This window comes from Hetaerina americana, unplaced genomic scaffold (assembly GCF_022747635.1).
Source record: "Hetaerina americana unplaced genomic scaffold, ioHetAmer1.1.p SCAF_23, whole genome shotgun sequence".
In the NCBI taxonomy this organism is placed as follows: Eukaryota; Metazoa; Arthropoda; class Insecta; order Odonata; family Calopterygidae; genus Hetaerina; species Hetaerina americana.
Genome location: NW_027286797.1, coordinates 447,157 through 471,551, shown reverse-complemented (window position 1 = coordinate 471,551; position 24,395 = coordinate 447,157). Strand labels below are relative to the sequence as shown.

Sequence of the window (24,395 nt, the reverse complement as noted above, 5' to 3'; positions counted from 1 at the left end):
AATAGGGGATGGACAGGAAAGGATGAAGGGTGGGGAGAAACCCGGCGTCGGCATTAGCCTACTCTTAACGAAAGGCGCCAAGGGGTCCGTCCCATCCGACGGACGGTGTACTCACTCAAAGTGCCCTCCACAAAGCACCTCAAGCAGGGACCGAGATACATCTGAAAAATATTCAACACCGCCGGGATTTGAACCCGGGCCCTCTAGGTGGGAAGCCAGTACGTTAGCCCCCGCACCATCTCGATCCCCCTCAAATTTGGGGATATTTAAATAGTAGCTGATGGATGAGGTGGTAAAATTAGAGTCGTACCAAGGTCTTTTTCAGACTCCTTACTAACTTTATATTTCCTTTGAAGAGCCATCTCTGCTTGGCGCCACTTCGTTTCACCCCACTTATCATCACAATTGTTTCCTCTCGTTGTTTAGTGTAGAATCATAGCAGTATCATAGAACTCATGAAAATATGCAATAAATTTCGAATTTACTTTCGTTTCAAATGTGTATTAACGAGCAAAATGAGCACATATTTAAAGTATGCCTAGTATTCATTTATTTTTTGTCTCGAGAATGGGATGCGCAGATAGGTGCAGAGGGCCAGCAGCAAACAGAAAGTGGCTTGAGATCACGATAATCTTAATAATACGTTAAAAAAACTCTATTTCAATTGTTGTGAATGAGGCTGCAAAAACTAGAAACTGTTAGAAAAAGTAACTCTCTGTGAGTTATAAACATTTCAAGTAATCCAACCAGATGCATTTCGCCACTGCCCAGTGAATATGCACCGACATTGTGTGGCGTCCATCTAGCGCATGTCCAGAACTAACGAATTAAAAAAAACCTGCCAGCATTATAAGAGCAAAAATTGGTTCAAGTAAAAAAGTGGAAGAATGAGTCAATTAAACTTTCCCTGTCGTGGCTGGTACTAGTTGCTAAAAATAAGAGTTGAAAGGTGGACGAAGTTAGGCACGGCTCCTGACAATTCTAGATAAGGGGAGGGTACCCGAAAAATCACATAGCTGGGGTGGAGCTGCAGGTGCCCAGAGATTTGTCTGGGAATCAAACCTGGGACCCTTCGGTCAGTAGTCCAACGCCCTCTCGTCCCCTGGACTACCGCGACCCACTTAATTATATTATTAGGTAATCTAACGGTTAAGGTAGGTTTTTGGATGGAAACAGCTACTAAATAAATATTTGTGACTCCAAACAAAACACAAAATCCAGCATCCTACTCTACATCAGGTCCCTCTTCATCTCTAAGTATTTTCTTCCTCCATTCATCCCGTCTAACATTCCTATCCGGTTCCCTCCCTTTCCTCGTGTCCGTAACGTTCTCCCCTCTATTATAGTGTTCAACATCCCGCTGCCGGTCAATACCCTCTTCATCCACTTTTCCTGCCTCCACAGGATTTCTCCCAACAAACGCCTCTCTTCGCCCACCATACCAAGTACTTCCTCATTTGTTTTCTTCTCGGTCCATTTCACCTTCTCCATTCTTCTCCACACCCACATTTCAAAAGCCTCCAGTCTACGTCTATCCTCCTGCTTCAATGACCACGTTTCCGAGCCGTACATAGCTACGCTCCATATCAAAGTTTTTACGAGTCTTTTCTTAACATCCTTACTCAACGTCCCCGTCATCAACTCCCTCCTCCTTGTGAAAGCCTCTTTGCCTAGCGCAATTATTCCCCTTACGTCCCTACTAATTTGGCCGTGTGGGTCCAAAACACTTCCGAGATACGTAAACTGTTCTACCTGCTCTATTTTTTACCCTCCTATTTTAACGTTTACCTCAGCCTTTTTCTTTCTAGGAAATCGCATAACCTTTGTTTTATTAATATTGAATTTCATTCCACACCTGTCGCACTGAATTTCCAATTCACTCAGCAATGCTGGCAACCCCTTGGCTGACTGACAAGCTAAAGCTTGGTCATCAGCGAACCTAACTGATTTTGCGAATTCCCCACCCACTTTCATTCATCATACTTCCAGTTCTGTCCATGCCTCTTTAATCAATTCGTCCAAATAAAGGTTGAACAGCATCGGTGATGTTAGGAAACCATGTCTTACACCTCTTCCTAACACTGCCCAACCGGACTTCCCGTTTTCCACCCGCACCCGAGCAGTCTGATACAAGTACAGCTTTCGGATTAGCCTCCTTTCCCTCCAATCTATTCTTATTTTCTTCAATATACTCATTAGTTTTTCCCAATTCACTCTATCAAAGGTTTTTCGAAATCTACGAAACAGGCAAATACCTCCTGGTTGTATTCTATATTCCTCTCGATTAATAATCTCATTAATGCAATGGCATCACGCGTCCCTCTCCCCTTCCTAAACCCAAATTGATCATCCCCTAAGTAAACATTTGCCCTACTCTATCCTTTTGTTTATGATTCTGAGAACAACTTTGGCTGCGTGGGATATCAAACTTATTGTCCTGTAGTCCTCACATGATGTAGCCTTTACCTTTTTCGGAATAGGAACTAAAACTGATCTCACAAATTCCTTCCTCATAGATACTTAGACTAATTTTATATATATATATATATATATATATATATATATATATATATATATATATATATAACATATGATGTTTATGTGTGTTTACGTATTCACTTGATTTCTTATTATTATATCCTACGGTAAATTGCAATTTTCTTCTTATTATTTTGTGTTGATAAAAATGCCTACCCCCGAACTGAAGCTATTAAGCCCCCTTCCCGATCTGGTTCCCGTGGGTGAGGGAAGGCATTTTGATATCGCGCGGGCTCTGCTCGTTGTTCGGCGGTCCAATGAGGGGATGGGGACGCGATCACGGCAGCTTTCTCATCAACCCGATATTATTATTCCTCGATATGCCTCGCGATGCAATTTTATGGGGTGAGCCCTCTCGACATTTGTCGCCCTCTAATTGGGAGGAGGTGTGGCTTTGGGGGAGGGCTCCCGGGGGGGGGGGGGTTGGAGGTGATTGTATTGGTTGAGCGCGGGGATCTCTCGGGAGAGCATCTCCAGAGAATGCGACGCGGCCGCGGCGTGCCATTTTGTGGCCGCCCTTGCGAGCCAAATCCTCCCTTCTACCCTCCACCCCAACCCTCCTCCTCCTCCATACCCACGAGGGCGGTCAAATGCCACGTAAAAATGATTTTTTTCAACCCTGGTTTTAATGAACTTCAAAAAGTGATTTAGTGGAAGTGCGTGATGTTCCTTACACCAGGCGTGGCTCTCCCCAATCATCGGTTGCGGTCAACTTGGGATTCCGCGAAATTAGGACGGAAACCCGTGCTCGTGCGAGCATTATGGGACCCGAAAAATAATTTTAAATTCCTCAGTAGCTAAATGTAGCCGGTGTTGGTGGCTTCGCGGAAGCGAGCGAGAGTAGGAGATTGCCTGGACAATAATCTCTCCCGACTGTTAAGCTATGTCGGAAAAAAGAAATGTTTCCGGATTAGCTAGTTAATTCGTGCCGCGGCTTTGATAACAGACTGGGTGACTCCGTGGCTGCAAGTGAACACGAAGCCGATTAATATTTATAAAACATAATTTGGTTGTGTGGCCAGATACAAATTGCTTTTTTGCCCTCAAGGCTTGGTATGCCCTCTTTTCCATTTGATCTCTCCATGACAGGCTCTCCGTCTGTAACTTCTACCATCACCCATGTTTTAAGTTTAGACAATTCATTGTTCCATGCTTAGAAGCGGTTTATGTTCTTCATCGGAGTGCCTTTTTTTGTCAGTTTTAAACTCAAGGCCCTTCTTCAGTGTCTCATTTCAAGCGTTTATTATTAACGTTTGTAGTGGCTTCGCTCAAACAAATTGCGGTTGATGGTGCCACCACAGCTTGTCTCTCTACGCTGAAAAGTTCATTGCAGATATCCTCATCTATTTAATTAAGTATAATTCTTTCTCGTGGTGTTTCCTCATGTTTATTTTACAGAGAAAGATGTATTTACTATGGGAAAATGTTTAGCGCAGTTGATATAAATGCCAAAGGTGTGTCATATAATGCTTTTTATGATTTGAGTGGATAGATATATTTTCTAAAGGTGTTCTGTTGCAGTCGTAATCTGCAAAAAAATAAGGAAACAATACATCGCTTCTGGACTTGACCACCAAGGGCGTTTTGCATCAGTTTATAACATTTCCGCTGCATGTCCCCGTGAAATATTGATCGCTTTAGGCTATAAAAGAGGGACATTAATTCTTATCAGCCTTCTCCATTCATAATCCCATTAGACGTTTTTTTCGTTAAACAATATGTACCATCAGGCAAAAAGTACGAAGGAAGCAGGTTTTCGCACTCCCAACCAATGAAACGGAAAATATCGTACGAAATAATGTCAAATTAAAACAGCAGAGAAAGGGGAAAGAAAGCGCTTGGCTAATTTATGGCCACCAATCCTACAGTTAAGAATATTTTCCGCCGATCGCTGGAACGGTTCTCTGCTCCTGCATTAATTAAAATTACGTGTACACGAAGAGCCGTCGGTGGAAGCGGCTCTTTTAAGCGGGACGAGTAGTTAACGCCGCCTGCCGTGAGGGAATGAATATTTTATTCATAAGATGCTCAACAGTAATTACATCTATTTACTTTTAGAATCCTTGCGCGTATGGAAACTTGAACCTTATTTTTCGGAGAGGGCACTTCCTTATCGTCCTTGATTGCAATACGAAGCCGTGAGCATGGGCATAAATTTTCATGAATTTTAATCCCGAAAGTTATTTAATTTTACATAGTTTTCGTGCGGGTATGCAACGGTTTGCGGAGTCGCGTGAAAGGAATGCAAAGTGTCTACTCGGCACCCAGCTCCTTAAGCTTTAAAGAGCCATTTAAAATTCTTTGCTGTCACCTTCCGAGGACATGACACTCCAGCACCGAGCGCACTTGATTTTATTCTATTTTGCTGTCACTATTTTTTCCCACAGTCTTGCACGTTTTACATTCACTCGCATCGTAAGCACGGCACTTAGCAACCGGGGTCACCCGGGTCGGGGTCCGCTCTTCCGTGCCCCTTGCTCACGCACGCATCCCGCTGGAAATTTACTACGCCGCGCATGTATTTATGGTTTTCGATGTAGGCGCCGTCCTGCACCAGGGCCAACGGCGCACATTTACCCGCCGCCTCCCTTCCCCCCCTGCATGAAGACTGATCACCGCTCCCTGCGTCATGAGTGCGCCCTCGTTGGTGTGTTTCGCACTCCGGGGAGAATGAGATAAAAATAAAAAAAAGACTCGAGGGGTCCTCCTCTCATGGTAAATTTATCCGATGTCTCCGCGCTCCGAGTTCTCGTATTTAACCAGGGGCAACGTTCTATTGGGGACATACAATCGCCGTGGCGTGTGTGCGAGGGTCTCGCCGTCCGCGCACTGCGACACGGCCGAGTATATCCTCCCCCCCTTTCATCGCGAGGGAACCAACCCCACTTCTTCCCTTCCTTCGACCTTCCCCCCCCCACCCAACGCCGTCCCCCCCCCGTGGTTTTCGCGGAGGCAAGTGGGAGGCTGCAGAAGTCTGCGATGCCCAGGGGTCGGCCGGTCGGTCCTCCCATTTGCGCGCGACATTTACTACTGCGTGACGCCGCGCTCATTACTTCGCGTCCCCTTAGCAATGAGTGGCGCGAAGGGGGACGCGTGTTCCGCCACTGGCGAGGGCCCGGGGGGTGGGGGCCGGTCGTCCCGCTAGAGATTGCCTCCCTCGGCGAGGAGGCCCAGACGCCGGATATCTCTCTTAAGGAATGAGAGAGCGAGAGCACTTTCGCATGCCACGACCCACACGGGGTGCCCTCGCGAACAAATCTCCTCCTTCGGCTGAATCGAGTCGTAAAGGGGGAGGTGGGTTACGGTTGCCAAAATGATGGTACTGATGATTCCCCTGCTGCGCGCGGGTCGTTGGCATCCGATTACGTCCGGCCCGCTACCTTCTTGAGCAAATGCGGAAGGCGGGCACAAACCGCCTCGGTGAAGAAAAACTCTCCTGATCGAACCCTCGACCCTCAAACCAAAGAGACTTCCGGGCGAGGAATTGGTGCGGAGGCTACGTACGCATATGTTCTCTTTACTGAGTTCGACTACTTATATCTTAGTAGTTGGCGCGAAGAATTTTTCGCCCTCTTCACACTGGAGTATTCTTTCATAGTAGCCCGTTCAGCTTTTTCGCATTTTAACGATTTAAGCGGGTATGAAAGACAAAAGACGGCGTAGGATTTCGGCTGAATTGCGCGGGTGGATGCCCTGGGTAAATGTCAGCATCCCTTACAATTATGCCTGCGTGTTTTCTCACGAATTTGGCCTCGGTCACCATTATATCGATGAGAATGGGACCCTGTCTTCCCGGGTTACGCACGAAGAAAAAGTCAAAGTCTTTGCCTTTCCCTTTTGTGTATGGTCAAAGTTTTCGAAATAACTTCGGATGATCTCCACATCTCTCCGGGTGGAGGAGACGTTCGACTCCTGTAATGTTTAATGATCCTGTTATGCATGATTACCCTGTGAAATTACCCCTTTTGTGTTAAAATTAGTAGATTTTATGGGAGGCAGCCGACAGCTGAGGTCATTTGCGCCATTAGGGATGGATGGGAAAAGAAGGGTGGAGAGAAACCCGGCGTCGGCACTGGCCTACTATTAGCGAAGGGCTCCAAGGGGTCCACAGTTTAACGTCCCATCCGACAGACGGCGTACTCACTCAAAGTGCTCTCCACAAATCACCTCAAGTGATTGGGATATCTCTGAAAAATATTTGTTGTCTCCAGGATTTGAACCCGGGGCCCCTTGGTAGGAATCCCGTACGTTAGCCACCGCACCTTCTCGATCCTCATTTGTGTTAAAATTATTGTTCATTTTTTAATGTCTTTGGTCCAATGTTCCAAAATAACTTCGGAAGATCTCTGCATCTTCGCGGGTGAAAGAGACATTCGAATCCTGTCATCTATAATTCCGTCGCAGATGTTTACCCTGTGGAATTATTCCGTTCGCTTGAGAATTATTATTTTTAATTTTTTATGCGCTTCTCCTACCTTTAATTGGCTTCAGGAGTATTTTTCCTAATGTTACAATGGATGCCACATAGGAGCGTAGGACGGTGGTTTCTCTGCTAGGTTTTAAAGCTTATTTTTAGGTTAACGAAAGTACTCTGGTGGTTCTTGTCAATAATTACGTGATGGAAAGAATGAAAAGCATATGCTATTTTCTGTTTTATTACAATAATAATGTGAAATAATATTGAAAATGTAACACGGTGAAACTGCCATGAAATAAAATTGTTATAATTTATTATTTTTATATTCTTGCAGGATGTCAGACACCTGCTTGGGTAACAAAATTTCCCCCTGTGTACTCGAGCAATTCATGTTCTCACCGCGGTGCGTAAAATGCCGCTTGGGCCAAATCCTTTAAAGCAAGCAAAACTCGGATGATCAGTGAAAATTACCAATTACTCACCCTTCAAACTGCGGCACCGGCGTCGACTGAATCGCTTGACTTATTTTCCAGAAGAAGCCGTGTTAGCTTTCGCCTTACTGTATTAGTATGTTTCTAGGAACACCGTCATCACAGGATGTCGTGGCCAAGACTGGTTTATTTCAACTGACATGCCAGAGCTTGGGCGGTGTCATCTCTTCTCATCACGTTGTTATGTTGGCCAAGCGAATTCTATTCCGACGTGTTCCTTGCCACAGAAGAAAGTAATGAAAAGCATTCTAATGCTGCTTTGGTATATTTTTCTTGCCCTGTTGTTCGAGTATTCCATTCTGCAGGGAGCGCTAGACCGCCGTCGCCGCTTATGCGCCACTGAGTAATTATTGATTTTTATAGTTATCCTCGAACAAAAAGGCAGAAAGGATCTAGATTGCATTTCCAAGCGCTAATCTCAAGTCATCCCATTCGAATTAATATGGATTTTTATTTTTTGGAGAAAATATGAAATGCCGGTGGAAGGATAATGTTTTAAGGCCGAAGAGCGACGCTGTTTATGAGGTTGCGTGGGAATTTAGAACTGTGGGGACTTCGTCAAAATGTATTTGGCGTCCGAGATACGGGCATAATAAAAATGTCTCACTGGCTTTAATCATAGGTATGGGGGGCCACTTACAATAACCGGGACCAAGGGTGTGTATTCTTTTTGTGAAGGGAGGCGGGAGAGCGGACGACGTACGAATATCCTGCGGCAGGGGAGCGGGTAGGATCGTACTTCCTTCCCAATGGGCGGGCGGGCCAGCCGTCTTGGCACCGATTGATGAGGGCTTTGTCCCTCGGAATCAGGCGAGACTGCTTGTCCTTGCCTGGCATCTGCCAAGGGTATCCTCCTCGTTAATCTCCGCCGTGATGTCACCTTTGCCGAGTCGAAATATAAAAGAGGGGGTAGGACTTCGGGCTGAAGATGGGGTCTGCAATTAGTGGTGGGCGGCCACTTTCCACGCCCGCGATTTAAAAGAGCAGGCAGGCACGGGCGACTTACAGGATGGCCCGCCATTCCACTCGACCGACCGACAGGAAACGAACGCCTCCCATGCGTTGAGAGGCGAGAGCGCCTTGGACACGCTGAACTTCCACATGCGTGCCACTTCCATATGACACCATCGGAGGACATCGAAGAGTACATTGCAGAATTAAAAGAGCCTGATACAGAAATTCAAAAATAAAAGGATACTTGTCGCAATGAAGTCCAACGCAAAGAACGAAATGTGGTTCAGCAAGGAAACAAATGACCGAGACAGGGCATTGGAAGACTTAATGGCATCCGAAGATCTGTGTATATTAAACGAACCGGGACAACCATTCACATTTAGTCCGACAATGGAATGCTCAAATATATACCTAACCATCAGTAACCTGGCATTAATGCGAGAGGTGTACAGATAGGAGGTTCATGCCGAAATATCCATCAGCGTTCACAGATTAGTTACATACCAGATTGGCACGACTACAGAAAATGACAACTGACATCAAGGAAGGTTAAACATCAGTGCAGCAAACTGGAGAAAATTTATGGAGATATTATTACAGAGCACTGGGTACAAATGTGAATTGTTGCCACGGAATCCAAGCAATAACAACATTGATGCTCGAGTAAGATCACTTACGGAGGCGCTGCAAGTTTCCGCTCTAGCCTCTATCCCTCTGACCAGGACACGACGAAACAAAACAGTGTGGTGGAATGAGAAACTTCACAGGCTTAAGATAAATCGCAGAAATCTACGGAGGACCTACCAGAAAAGAATTAGCCACGAAGAACGTACCATCAACAAAAGAAGATACTTTTAGGCAAAGGAGAATTATCAACAAGAAGACCAAAAAAGCTGGGAGAAATTTTCGAGGTCAAAGGAAAACCCCTGGGGGTTAATATGTAAAATGGCCTGAGAAAAATTTAAAATCCCACCAAAATACTCGACAAGACCAACGCCAAAGGGAGCTTCTATTCCTGGACGAAACCATTTCCAACATCATCAACGCACTAGTACCGGATGGCACAGCAGAAAGTGAAACTGAAGAACAGAAAGTAATTAGGAGTGAGGCTAATCTCCCTTGCCTGCAAAGTACGGAGATATGCATCATCGATGAGGAAGTTAGAACCGTGATTAAGGAGATGAAAATGAGAAAAGTCCCAGGCATTGATGGCATAAACGCTGAATTGATCAAAGCAGCCGAGTCGGTGAGCCTCAACTACTTAACAAGATTGCTATAGGACTGTTGCAGAAACAAATACTTTCCTACAGCATGGAAAAAGGGTGTCCCATGCACCATCTTGAAATCTAAAGAAAAAGATCCTTCTGATCCTAAGGCATACAGACCCATAACACTACTACCCGAAATGGGGAAAGTGTTCGAAAGAGTCGTCAAAATAAAAATTGAGGAAGCAGTTGGTGAGAAGGGTCTACTTTGCAAAAGCTAATTTGGATTCCGAAGAGGCGGATCCACCGCAGCCGCTGCAATGAAACTGTTGCTAGAAATAAAAAATCCTAAATATAAGTATAAGGTGGCTTTATTCATAGATTACGAAGCAGCATTCGATTTATGGTGGCCCCATTGCTTAAACCAACCCAAAAGTTATAAAATCCCGGGACCAACGGTAGACCTTATTAAAAATTATTTCTTGAATGGAACCCAAAATACAACTAAATAATAAAAATAGACGTTTCAGGCGTGATATGGTGGAATATCATGATTAATTTAAAATAACCAAATTACCAATTTTTAATTAACAGCTAAATAACTTGGAAGCCGGAAAGAACATTACAAAAGGGGCACCACATGGATCCATACTCGGTCCTTTTCTTTGGAACATCGCCATGGAGAATCTGATGAATCAACCCCTTCCTGAAAACTTCAGATGGACGGCCTACGCCGATGACGTTGTGATCACAATGCCTGCAAATTCCAAGAGAGAAATACAAAACATCGTAAAGGAATGTTGCCATATAGTGGAGTCATGGAGTGCGAATATAAAAGTAAAAATTTCTTTTCATAAGACCAAATACGTCGTGTTCGGGAAAAAATTGTTACGAAACCCGACTATAAAAATCTATGGTCATAACATCCAAAGAACCTCCACATTTAGATACCTGGGCATTCAATTTGATGACAGACTAACATTCCAAGAACACGCTAATTACGCGGCAGGCAAGGTCTAGAAAATATTTTACAACTTCATAAGGCTGTTTTTTTAAGGTAATCTACCGGTTAAGGTAGGTTTTTGGATGGACACAACTACTACACAAATATCCGAGTACTTTCTTCCTACCTTCATCCCGTCCAACATCCCTATCCTGTTCCTTCCCTTTCCTCTTTTGCCCAACATTCTACCCTCTATCACAGTCTTCAACATCCCACTGCCGGTCAACACCCCCTTCATCCACTTTTCCTGCCTCCATAGGATTTCTCCCAACAAACCCCTCTCTTCGCCCACCATACCAAGTACTTCCTCATTTGTTTTCTTCTCGGTACATTTCACCTTCTCCATTCTAATAAGGCTGTACAGAAACAAATTTGGCATCGCCACTAGTAGCCTGAGAACTATGTACTACGGAGTCACCATCCCAATATTGGCATATGGCTGTGAGGTGTGGGGGGAGAGGCTAAATAACGGCAGAATCTGGAGGAAACTGGAGGAGGCCCAAATATCTTGCCTAATTGCAATATCCGGGAGCTACAATTCGGTCTGTAATGAAGCTCTGCAAATAATAACTGGGATATAGCCGATAACATTCTCGAAGATGAAAGAAGAATCAAGTCACGGATGAGGCAGATGGAAGAGGCTACTCTAGGAGATGTAACTTTGTGTCCAACTGAGAAATGGAGCAGGGACAGAAAGGTTATAAGAGCGCATTTCCAGGATAAATGGGACGGAAATGCGAAGCTTTTGAAAAGGGGAAAACAACCAGACAATTCCCATCTAGCGTGAGGGAAAAAATGAAGATCAACTTTAAAACTTACAAAGGAATTACGCAAATTTTAACAGGACACGGGGATTTAAGATTATTCCTCTAGGAAATTGGGAAAAAAGGAGGGGACATGTGAATGCATGATGGAGGAGAACACGGCAGCACAAAGAGTCCGTTATTGCCCCATGTATTCCGAGGGAAGACGCGTACTGGAAGCTATCAATGGATATTTGCATAGCGTCCAACAACTTGGGAAATATCTACACGAGGAACCGATTTGGAAAATATTGGTTAGATTCATCAACAAAAGATAAAGTAGGAACGGGGAGAACGACGAAAGGAAGGGCATGTAACTCATATTGTGTATTTTGTAAAAAAATTAACGAAATTGTATTGGGGGGTTTAGAAATAAGGTCCCCCAAACAATTGAAAAAATAAATTGCCCGATTCTAATCGAACGGGCCAAATTATTATAATTACATGCGTGGTAAGTGTGGACTGAACGCCGAAAAATACCCGAGGATTGGAGGATATTTTTCTGGGGGAGTTCTGTCGGATCGACGGATGAAGGTAAATGTGTCATTGTGTTCGCTGATCAACTTGATCACTGTACGGGTCGGTTATCGTGCATCAAAACGATGATGCACTAAAACGCACTCGCACTCCATGTTTAATTTGAACACCTTTTTGGTGTGCCTCACCCTGCTACTGGTGCCAACTACTTGGCATGTACCTCCACTTTTGAATTTGGGAACTCCGATGGGGAGCCTATTTTCTACTTGGGGAAATCGAATTGTTTTATTGTTGTTTCTTTATCATTTAAAGTGAAATAAGTATTATATCTCATGCATTTATTTAAATATTTTTCTGTTCGACCATATTCCAAGGAATTTTAGTTCACCAAAAAATATTTGTTCAAAGAAAACATTTTTCCTACTTAAAAGTTTCTATTGCCATCAAAGTCAAATTTTAACCGAAGAGACAAAATTTAAGCCGATGTATCGCCAGACAGTGGTTTAACGTGTCCGAATGAAGGTCATACGTCATGTCGTGTCGAGCAATCTAGAGTTTTAAGGCTGAATATAAAACTGTTGCATCATGCTCAGTGTTTCGAAACATCTGAATGTGTGTAGCATTGCGTGAATTGACTCTCCTTATGCATGTAGTATGTCTTCATGCATGGTTTAACATGCCTTGATTCTTGATCCAATTTCCCGGCTTAAATGAAACTTGAAGTAAATGGAAGTAAAACTTGGGATCTGGTGATTGGCGGAATACATTACATCCGTTCTATTGCGTTACGTAGACAAAGTTAATTGCATTACTTAGATAATTTTTCATGCCGATATTGGCTGCCTCTTTTTTGTCATTTTTCCGCTTAAATGGAATTGCTGTTGCCGTGGCCAACTTTTAATCTCCGCTCTAATCTGACAATGAAAATCATTCACTTAAACGTGCCAAACCTCGTCTGAGAATATTGCAATCAGGAATCTATGGCTGGCGTGGTGAAGTAAATTTTCTCTTTTAAGATGAAGAAATGCCACCACCACCACCGGTCTGACGAACTCTCCTCTTCTGTTCATATTTGTCGTATGTGAGGTACTCGTAATTTTTTGATGTCGATGGACGAGGGGTGGGGGCGATTTTAATTTGAAAAGTGTGGAAAGGCTCCTCCCTTGGGTCGTTACTGTGGCCCTGCTTGGCGCACTGCCATTGCAATCCTCTCCCGTCCAGAGTTTCTCGCGTCCTCTTTCATGTTCACTGCGATCTGACTTGCGTTGTTACATTGCTCGCATAGAGATAGATGTCTTGAGGTTTGCTTTCGGAATAGTTGTTTATGAGGAAGGGGTCTCTTAGACTATCGCACGCTTGGTATTTTCAAACAGGTCAACGAAACGACGGCACTGAACAAATTCACAAATAGTGTGCCTTGGAGGGTCCACGCGTTGAGCCGTCCACGGGGTTTGTTTCCATCGACTTCCCCGAGTTGTGCTGTGCTGCCTCTCCCGTGCATGCCGAAATGTTTGCTTCCTTCTCCGACCCTTCCGGAGCCCATTCACCCACACGCACGCACCCATCACTTCCCCCCCCATTGAACCCCGTCCCCACTCCATCCCCGTCTCGCCAAGCCCGCTCGCCACCCCAAACACCCCACTCCCCCAAACGCCCCCTCCCCCAAACGCCCCCTCCCCCAAACGCCCCCTCCCCCTAACACACCCCTCGGATCTCTTTCTCTCGCCGCTCAGCTTCGTTCTCCCAACGCCAGATGGTTCTCATTTGTCGGGTCCCGGCGCCAATTGTTGGCGCCATCGGCCCGCATCACCCCCACCCACCCGTATCCCTCCCTCCCTCTGACACAAATCCCTTCTCTTTCACCAACCCTCCCTTGGGCCCTATGGCTGCCGTCGTTACGAGAATTCGATCACCGCTCAGACACCATTCCTTGTCACCAGATACATGCAGTATGTATGTGGGTGTAGAATACGGGCTGAAGCCAAGCCCTTTGATTCATTTTGAAGCATTTTTTGGCATGGGGAAGGTAAATAATGATCGTATGCATCATTGATGCAAATATTTAGTGATTGAGCGCCAAGCCGTTAGTTTGTGTCCATGTGTTGAAAGTCTGCATTTTGCTCACGCAGCATTGTTCAAGTTCCATCGAAATATTTCATGCATTGAAGCATGGAATGGCACGTTTGCTGAAAAATATCAGGCCTGATAAATCCTTCGTGGCTGATGAAATACACGCCCGTATATGTAAAGATCTAGCTTCGGAAATTGCGCCGTATCTAGAAATAATATTTAAGAAGTCGTTGGTAGATCACAAGGTTCTCAGGGATTGGAAAATGGCTAAAATAACACCGATATTTAAAAACCGAGACAAGGAGGAACCTAGCAATTGCAGACATATTTCCTTCACATTCATTTCGTGTAAGATAATGGAACATATAGTTGCTAGTTCGATCGTGAGACACCTCGATAATCAGAAGTCATTAATTAAAAATCAGCACGGTTTCCGAAAAGGTGAATCCTGCAAGACACAGCTTGCACTTTTTGTTTAAGATATTCTTATTTCGGGATAGGGTTCCAGTAGACGCGATGTTTCTAGATTTTAAGAAAGCCTTCAGCAAAGTACCTCATAGTAAACTACTCGTATAGCTAGAAGCATATGGCATAGATAAAAATATTCGGGGTTGGATGAAATACTTTTTGAATGGTCGGCTTCAAAGAGTAGTGATAGATGGAGTTAGCTCAAATGCAGTACAAGTTGCTTCACATATTCCATAGTGCAGTCATAAATTTTTGCAAAAAGAGCAATTCCCGCCCGAACGCCTGCTGCATTGGGAACACCGAAATGGAATGTGTAGACTATATTATATACCTGGGTGTTACCCTCATTCACTCTCTCTCCTGGGTGAATTGCAGACGGGGAATAGGTGGACAAGCTAATAAAAAATTATGATTTATTGGAAGAGTGTTGGGTAAATGTAAGAAAAAGGTCAAAGAGAAATGTTATCTGTCGCTGGTTAGGCCTCATTTAGGATATACTGCAAGTATATGGGTTGCTTACAAAGTTGGATTAATTGCTGAATGGGCTCGCGTGCTGCGTAGAGAAGATAGATTTGTGGGGAACGAGATGGTGCGGGGGCTACCGACCCTGAGGGCTCGGGTTCAAATTCTGGCGGTGTTCAATATTTTTCAGAGGTATCTCAATTCCTACTTGAGGTGCTTTGTGGAGGGCACTTCGAGTGAGTACGCCGTTCGTCGGATGGGAAGTTAAGTTGCGGACCCCTTGGTGCCTTTTGTAAAGAGCAGGCTAATGCCAACGCCGGGTTTCTCTCCACCCTTCATCCTTTCCTGTCCATCCCCTATGGCGCAAATGTCCTCAGCTGTCGGTCGCCTCCCCTCAAAACTACTACTATTGCTAGATTTGTAAAACATTGTCATTATAAACTTAGTAGCGTATCCAAAATATTAGAGCAGCTAAGCTGGGAATCACTCACGGAGCGAAGGTTACATTATAGATGGAAGCCCTTGCATAAATTGGATGGAGGTCTCTTTAGCAGTGATGTTGAGAGTATATTATTACCCCATCCTACTATGGTAGGAGAGATCATGTTAATAAAATTAGAGTGATTGAAGATGTCATTTCTTTCCACGAGCGATAGGGGATCATAATAACATTGTTCAACTTCGGTAGGGTCATGTTCGGGTAAAATTATTGTGGTGCGTATTCATGCCCTGCCACACACCGTGGCGGTGGCTTGCACGGTATATTATTATTATTATTATTAGGTAATCTACCAGTTAAGGTAGGTTTTTGGATGGACACAGTTACTAAATAAATATTTTGTGACTCCTAATAAAACACAAAATCCAGTATCTTACTATACATCAGGTCCCTATTCATCTCTCTAGTACTTTCTTCCTCCCTTCATCCAGTCCAACATCCCTGCCCTGTTCCTTCCCTTTCCTCATTTGCCTAACATCCTCCCCTCTATTACAGTCTTCAACATCCCACTGCCGGTCAATACCCCCTTCATCCACTTTTCCTGCCTCCATAGGATTTCTCCCAGCAAACCCCTCTCTTTGCCCACCATACCAAGTATTTCCTCATTTGTTTTCTTCCCTGTCCATTTCACCCTCTCCATTCTTCTCCACACCCACATTTCAAAAGCCTCCAGTCGACGTCTATCCTCCTGCTTCAATGACCACGTTTCCGCACCGTACATAGCTACGCTCCATATCAAAGTTTTTACGAGTCTTTTCTTAACATCCTTACTCAAAGTCCCTGTCATCAACTCCCTCCTCCTTGTGAAAGCCTCTTTGCCTAGCGCAATTCTTCTCCTTACGTCCCTACTACTTTGACCGTGTTGGTCCAAAACACTACCGAGATACGTAAACTGTTCTACCTGCTCTAGTTTTTGCCCTCCTATTTTAATGTTAAGCTTGGCCTTTTTCTTTCTAGAAAATCGCATAACCTTTGTTTTATTAATATTGAATTTCATTCCACACCTGTCGCACTGAATTTCCAATTCACTCAGCAATGCTGGCAACCCCTTGGCTGACTGACAAACTAAAGCTTGGTCATCAGCAAACCTAACTGATTTTACGAATTCCCCGCCCACTTTCATTCCTACCTCCAGTTCTTCCCATGCCTCCTTGATCACTTCCTCTGAATACAGGGCTCTATGTCCCACTTTCTACGCATGCCTCTTTAATCATTTCCTCTATATACAGGTTGAAAAGCAACGGTGATAATGGGCAACTCTGCCTTACACCTCTTCTTAACACTGCCCATCCAGACTCTCTGTTCGCGACTCAAAGCTGAGCAGTCTGAGACATGTACAGATTGCGGATTGACCTCCTTTCCCTCCAATCTATTCCTATTTTCTTCAATATACTCATTAGTTTTTCCCAATTCAATCTATCAAACGCTTTATCAAAATCTACAACACAGGCAAATACGTCCTGGTTGTATTCTATATTCCTCTCAATTAATAATCTCATCACTGCAATGGCATCACGCGTCCCTCTCCCCTTCCTAAACCCAAACTGGTCATACCCAAAGTAATCATTTGCCCTACTCTCTATCCTTTTGTTTCTGATCCTTAGAACAACTTTAGTTGCGTGGGATATCAAACTTATTGTCCTGTAGTCCTCACACAATGTAGCCTTTACCTTTTTTGGAGTAGGAACTAAAACTGATCTCAAAAAGTCTTCCAGCCAGATTCCTTCCTCATAGATACTACGAATCAGCCTCTTCCTCCCACATTTTCCTAAACCTTTCAATAGTTCCGCCGGAATGTTATCCACCCCCACGGCCTTATTTTGTTTCATCTCCCTTAATGCCCTATCTATCTCATCGTAGAGTATGCCTGGACCTAAGCTATCTTCCTCTATGTCATGTTGCTTTTATATGTCTAACTTTGTTGGTCTAAGTTCTTTACTATACAGTTCTTCTATATATTCCTTCCATCTCTATTGGATCTTTCCTGTGTCAACTGTTATCCTACCTGCCTTATCTCTAACTGTTAGCATAGATCTTCCTTTCTTACTTCCCGATAAAGATTTAACTCTGCTGTACAGTGCACCAATTTCACCCTTCCTCTGCAAACTCTCCATATGCTCACACTGCGTCTTCGACCATGCTTCTTTTGCTTTATTTGTCGCCCACCTCAATTTATTGTTTAACTCTTTGTACTTCATTTTGCCTATCTCCGTGTGTACATTCTTCCATATACTCCTCTCATCCATCTTTGTAATCATCTCATCCGTGATCCATGGTTTTCCAGTCTTTTTCAGATTAACGGTTCCAATAGTGCCTTTTGCAACCCTTCCGTGCCGTAGACAACCCTTCCTTGTTACTTTCCCATTTTCCTTTGATAGTACTTAGCTCTATACCATCGTCCATGATTTCCTCTACAGCCTGTTGGTACTCCTTCCTTTTCAATCCCTTTAATGCTTTTACATTCCATTTTCTAACCCGCCGCCCCTGCCTTATCTTTTTTAAACGGACGCTACATTTCATAACAACTAAATTGCGGTCAGAGTCCGCATCTCCTCCCCAAAAGTTATGCAAATTTATCACGTTGTTCCTAAACCTGTGTCTAACCAGAATAAAATCTAGCCGATACCTTTCTGAGTCACCTGGCATTTTCCATGTATACCTGCAACTTTTGTGGTGTCTAAACCAAGTGTTGGTGATGACTAAACCCTGTCTCCTGCAGAACTCAACTGCTTTCTCCCTGCGGTCATTCCTTGTGCCTAAACCATAGTCCCCCACCTCATCATAATCTCTTCCTTTGCCTGCCGTCACATTCCAATCCCCGATCACTATCAAATGTTTCCCTCTGGGAACGCACACGATTATGTCCTCTAACTGATCGTATATCCTATCGACCTCTTCTTCGTTATGGTTGCTATGTGGCATGTATACCTGAATAATAACCAAGTTTGTCGGTTCTACTTTTATATCTACTAGGAATAATCTATCCGTTACTTGCTCTATGTTGACTACGCTTCTTCATACCTCTTCATTTAATACTATGGCAACCCCTCGTTGGCTCTCGTCCCCGCCGCTGTATATTATTCTATCCTGATCACTCCAGTAATCCCTGCTATCTTTCCATCTCACCTCGCGTAGACCTAAAATATCTATATTTCCCCTTTCCATCTCTTGCTTAACATTCTCCAATTTCCCTGTCCTCATCATTGTCCTAACATTCCACGTTCCTTTTCTAACTAATTTGGTCTTCTTCTCCTGCATCTTCTGTCCTGCTACTGCTGGTCTTCCCTTGCAAGGGTTTCGTGGGATGACGACCACAGAAGCCTTGCCTCCCCCACTGCCGGGCACGACACACGGCCGATTGGGCCGAGCCCCGTAGTTGCCAGGACTCAAAATCTCTGAATTGTCCATCATGTTAATCTTGGGAATGATAATTGAGGTGGTTTTCCGTTGCCTTCCTCAATATTGTTTTTAACGTGACACCATCACTTACTGGCCGCCCCACTGGGGTCAGACGCCATTGCAGCCGCCTCACTGAGGAACAGACGCTGCTGGACTACCTTTCGTCTGGCTCCTAACCTTCGACCTATCTGGCATGGGTGACCCTACCAGGAGCAATTATTATTACTCCCGCCAGCAGAGCTCTAGGGGTCATCGGAACGCACAAGCCCTTCCACCATGTCAAGGTTGTAGTCCGGGGAGGGCAGGGTATATATACATATATAAATAAATAGATAAATAAAATGAAATACACAACAAATAATTCTAATAAGTGAGCTGCTGCATGCTTTGCTCTCCTGGGGAAGCAATAAGGCGGGCACCAATCACAATGAAACTGCTGCACTGCGAATATTAATGGGATCATAAATATAATTAGAGGCGGCACGGTAGCCCAGTATATAGCCTCCGCTAATCAGAGGATCATCCGAATAAAAATTTCGAGGGAAGGCTATGGACACCGAAGTTGATCTTAGAATATATGTTTGGTGATGGAGCACCAAAACTTCCATCGACACAGCAGGCAACACTGGGAAAGATCGGATGTTAGTTTCACCCAGCATGGACAGGAGCTCCCGAAAACGTATAGACTTAGTAAACCTGAAAGTTATTCTGGACTTAAATTTGCATCCTTCTCCACTGAATAATGAATAATCTTGTAAGAAAAAGTATTGCCCATCATTACGAATTGTTGTATATGAAAATGTCTGGGTTACGTAAAAACTCTCTTTCACTCAATGGGCGTGTGTTTCAATGGCTAATTCTGTGTTGCCATCACCCATTTACGCGGGTGCGTGTTTTTAAATATTTTCAAGTTTAAATGTCTTATTAACGGACAATTATTATTCCCAACTTTTGTAAAAAATTTTTCATATTAAATGCCGGAAAATTTACAATGCTTGAATTCGAGTGGCTAAATTATCTTGCACGATTCATGATCACTCATTCTCAGTAAAGACTCATGTTGACACTCATTAATGAGCAAGTAAATCCGGTTGTCTCAAAATGCTGTTTAAACCAGGATATGTATAGCCCAGGAGATAAGAGTTGCCTTAAACTTTGAGAAGTGATCATGATGAGGTAGTTAGAATATATGCGGGGTGTTTGACCTTTAATACCTTGCCAAGAATCCTAAATAAAATATACATGAAACAAACTAGGACAAAAATAGAAGCCAAGTGTATTACAAAAAAATCAAGACATCAAGTTCATGGTGCCTTAACGAAAAAATCAAATACAACATCCTGAAAAGGCTTCTATGAGACCTGTCACTTATCGCTGCTGAGATTAAAATTACCGCCCTGATTTGACCATTTACCTCGCTCCCTCCCCTGCCCCCTCAGTACTGGGTGATAGCCCTTTTGACCCATTTGATTTTAGCTTGAAGGAAAATTATCTGAACAAAGATTCCCCCGTCTGAAATATAGCCCAAAAACCAAAAATGCAGTACGAGTAATGAGTAGGGCATCCATTTTCAAATTACAATCTAACATGGCAATCTCTTCCTGTTCTTGTGACTGGCCACCTGAGAGGAATTTTCGTCAGTTACAATCGAGGGAAAAATATCTCATTACCAAACCTAAGGTCAATTTCAAAGGTTTAGATTTCGCCAGAGGCAAGAAACGCCCATCACGCGACTTCCGATAGAATTTTCAGCAAACTGGAGTGTCGGACCAAAATATTTTGGAAACCTGGAGCCAGCCTAACCGACGGTTGGCCTCTCATCCCCTCCAGCCTGTTTCCTTCGGCATTGCTTTGGACACCTTTGAACGCTGGACCCGAAGCATTTTAGCCTTCACCCATTTCCGCTTGGGGGACCCGTGGAATCAGTAGGAGCAAAGGTCCTCCCTCCCCATGGACCAAATAGCATAGCCACCAGTCACCCCTGAAGACGAGTTCCTAAGATCTTTCTTCCGGAGAGTTTGGTTCCAGAGTGGTTTGCTCCGTTGGCTGCTCCATCAAGGTCAGGGATATGATTACGCACCACCTGAAGCATGGATGCCTCATTGTCATGCCATGATCTATGGTGATCGGTACAATCTTATGCCGAATCCACATATACAAACAAACAGCTTATTCCTAGGGCTGTCCAACAATTCACTTGCATTGGACCGGCGTTGATAACTATTAGTCAGGTATTCTTTGGCCATTGAAGACAATCAATCGTCTGACACAAAACCTTTTTCAATGTGAATCAATTTCTGAGAGATTGGCTGATTGCACCCACTCAAATGGAGACTGGAGCCAAAAATAATTTCGGACGTCTCACCTCAGACAATCAGTTTCAAAATGAAAATTAAATGAAGGAATTTCAATTCAATGGACAAAAAAAACATTGTCCGACCTCAGTATGGTAATATTCGGATCAAAATTAGCCTGGTGTGAAATCACCCTCTGCCACACACCCTAGCGGTGGCTTGTAGGGTTTTAAAGTAAAAAATAAAATAAGCTTTTTTTGCTACAGCACTTAGCGACTTCAGGGTGTTCCATGCTTGAGCGGTTAGGAGGGGTTGCTGTAAATATCTTATAGACTATTGTACAAATGACGCCATGATGCAATAGCTCCCGATAAGTGAATAAACTACTGCGGACATAAAAACAAACTCAGCTGATTCAATTGAAACCATTATGAGCAATAGAGAATTTTTGCGATTACTCATAAATTAACCTCCTGCTAATTGCCCTTTGTCTTATTGGTAATGTAAGTATGTACTAAATATTGGTCATTCTCCATTATCCTTGGAACTTATGATTTATCTGTCATTGCGGATTTTAGTACTAACAACTTAATTAGAATCAACACCTGCAGAATGTAGCAGCATCCAGTTAGCATCTTTGAATATTATCATAGGTTTTTTTTAGTTTGGAAAAATTTATTTAACTGGCGACATTCTCTTTGGAATCAAGTTCTGGACTCAAAATGTAGGAGATCACTTGGTCAATGGATTAAACCGGACGAGGAAGTGTGGTGAATGCAGCAAATGGATTGAAAACAAGAATTGATTTACATGTAGTTACAAAACTGAAAACTTTGAATAAAATTTTATAGTGACCAATCAAACTTTATATTTAACCAATGAAGCCCTCATGTATAAAATTATACGAATAATATAATTACCCATTAATTCAAAGAATATAGGTACCATGTATATAAAGAAATTAGAATCATAATTTGTCTGATTGGTTGGTTTGGTAGTCTAATATTGAAGAGGGGATTTGGATGGACACAGAGTAAACACTTTTTCATTTCGTAGCCTTGCCTAACAAGACACAACTGGACACCCCCACCCTACAATAATTCTACACATTTCTTCAATTTGGTGTACATTTTACCTCTCTACATTCTGTCCACCTCACTCAACGAACATTCTCCTCTCTACCACCGTCTTTAACAGTATGTTGCCATTGCCACGTATTACAAAGTTTTTTATAGACTTAAATTAACCTTCTTACTCCCTGGCATCAAAGACTCCTCCTCCTGATTAAAGCTTCGTTGCCTAGAACAAATTCTTCTTCTGATGACCCGACTACTTTGATTATCTTGGCTCAAAACATTTTCAAGAAAGATGAACTGTTTCACCTGCTAAAGTTTTTTCCCTCCTATTTTATCGTAGCCTTCCTCCTTCTCAAAAACCATGTAAATGTTACATTGTTTGCACCGGTGTTATAGGTATGTGATCTTCATCACTTAACTATAACTGTGGTGTTCTAATGTGCTGAGCAGTGTATGTATACCCTTGGCTTACTTGCTGCATAAAGCTTGGTAATCTGCAAACCTAACTGATTCTATGCATTTCCCTCAGACTTTCATTTGCGTCTCCAGTTCTTCCCATGCAATTTCTACCATTTCCTCTTCATACAATTTGGTACCAATAAGTGGTTGCTGCATGGCTTTATAATACCATTGTCACTGATTTTTTTCTTCCTCTTTTAACAGGTGCAGTTGACCATCAAGACACTGCCTGACTTGCCATCTGGAGCAAAGTATCGCTGCGTGTTTGGTGGTGCTGAGCCCATTGATGCAGCTGTGACAGTAACTGGCCTCTCCTGCCCAACTCCTCCTGTCTCATCCCGTCCAGGAATACCAGAAGACAAGGATCATGTCCTAGTTCCACTATCCGTCCGCTCCTCTGAAACCAACAAGGATTTTGTTAGCAGAAACTTTGCCTTCTTTGACTGTGCCCGCCATGTCACTTGTATGGACTGTGTCAAGTCTCAATGGGCGTGCAATTGGTGTGTTTATGAGAACAAGTGCTCATATAACACAAGCTCCTGCCAAAGGACTGTAATCAGTGGGGAAAATGTGAGGATGCTTCATATGCTTCAGCAGGTAACAGAACTTATTTCTTGATTAGTTGACTTGCCTGGTGGACATAAAAATACCACTGCATTCCCCATCATTTGTTTAGCGAGTATCATTTTGTTTGAATGGTATATCATGAATAATATACCAAAAGAATTATCACGAGGAGATTGGGATGGTGCAGTGGCTGATGTTTGGGCCTCACACCCCTAGGGACTTGGGGCTCTCTTGGTTCAAGTCCCAGATGGGGCAAGACTTTTCAGTGACGTCCCACTCCTTACTTAGGGTGCTTTGCGCAGAGCACTTAAAGTGGGGCATGGTGACCATCGGATGGAGCATTGGATTGTATGACCCCTTGGCACCTATCTTGTAGAGTAGGCTAATGCCAATGCCGGGAATCTCTTCACCCTCCCTTTTCTGAGCATCCAACCCCTACCAATAACCCACTTGCATCCAATTCAATTCAATTCAATTTATTCCTTCACCATAAGCATAGAATTATGCATGGCTTTGTCAATACATGTTTTACACTTCATATCAATAAAAGACGTTATACAAAATATCAAAACAATATGAAAAATACAAATACATACAATTTACAATTTTCTTGGGATTAACACATTCCAATTATACATTTAAAATGGTATGCATTAAGAAATCATCTACACTATAGAATAATTTACATGTAAGTAGTTTTTTCACGGCACACTTGAATTTAAAGGAACTTTTGATATTTTTAATATAAGCAGGCAATTTATTGTACATAAGTATTCCCTGATGATCTATCCCTTTAATCGTTTTATTTACTCTGTGCTGACTTACATGGAATGCATTTTGGCTTCTCGTATTATGACTATGAAGGTCACAATTTTTAATAAACATGTCTTGATTTTTGTTAATAAGAGACACTGTTTCAAGAATGTACATACAAGGAAGAGGTAAGATTTCTAGTTTTTCAAAAATAGGTTTACTGGGAGCTCTATTATTAGAATTAGTTATTATGCGAATAATCTTTTTTTGCATTTTAAATAATTTTGGAAGGAAGATAGAGGAACCCCAAAAGGGAATACCATAATTGAGAAGTGACTGCACATAGCCAAAATATATAGTTCTCAATGCCTTAATGCAAATGATTTCCTTGAGTACACGGAATGCATAACAGATTTGTGCCAGTTTTTGAGTTAATTTATTAATATGTTCCTCCCATGAA

The 24,395-nt window shown here is 43.1% G+C and overlaps 1 protein-coding gene across 3 annotated transcripts in view; it reads left to right on the top strand.

Moving 5' to 3' along the window:
* Window positions 1-24,395, top strand: part of PlexB (plexin B) — a 555,538-nt gene that overhangs the window by 485,150 nt on the left and 45,993 nt on the right. For all 3 annotated transcript variants that reach the window (XM_071586490.1, XM_071586489.1, XM_071586491.1), the window contains exon 6: window positions 22,820-23,212. In XM_071586490.1, the coding sequence (XP_071442591.1) occupies window positions 22,820-23,212 (393 nt within the window). The remainder of the gene's footprint in view (window positions 1-22,819; window positions 23,213-24,395) is intronic.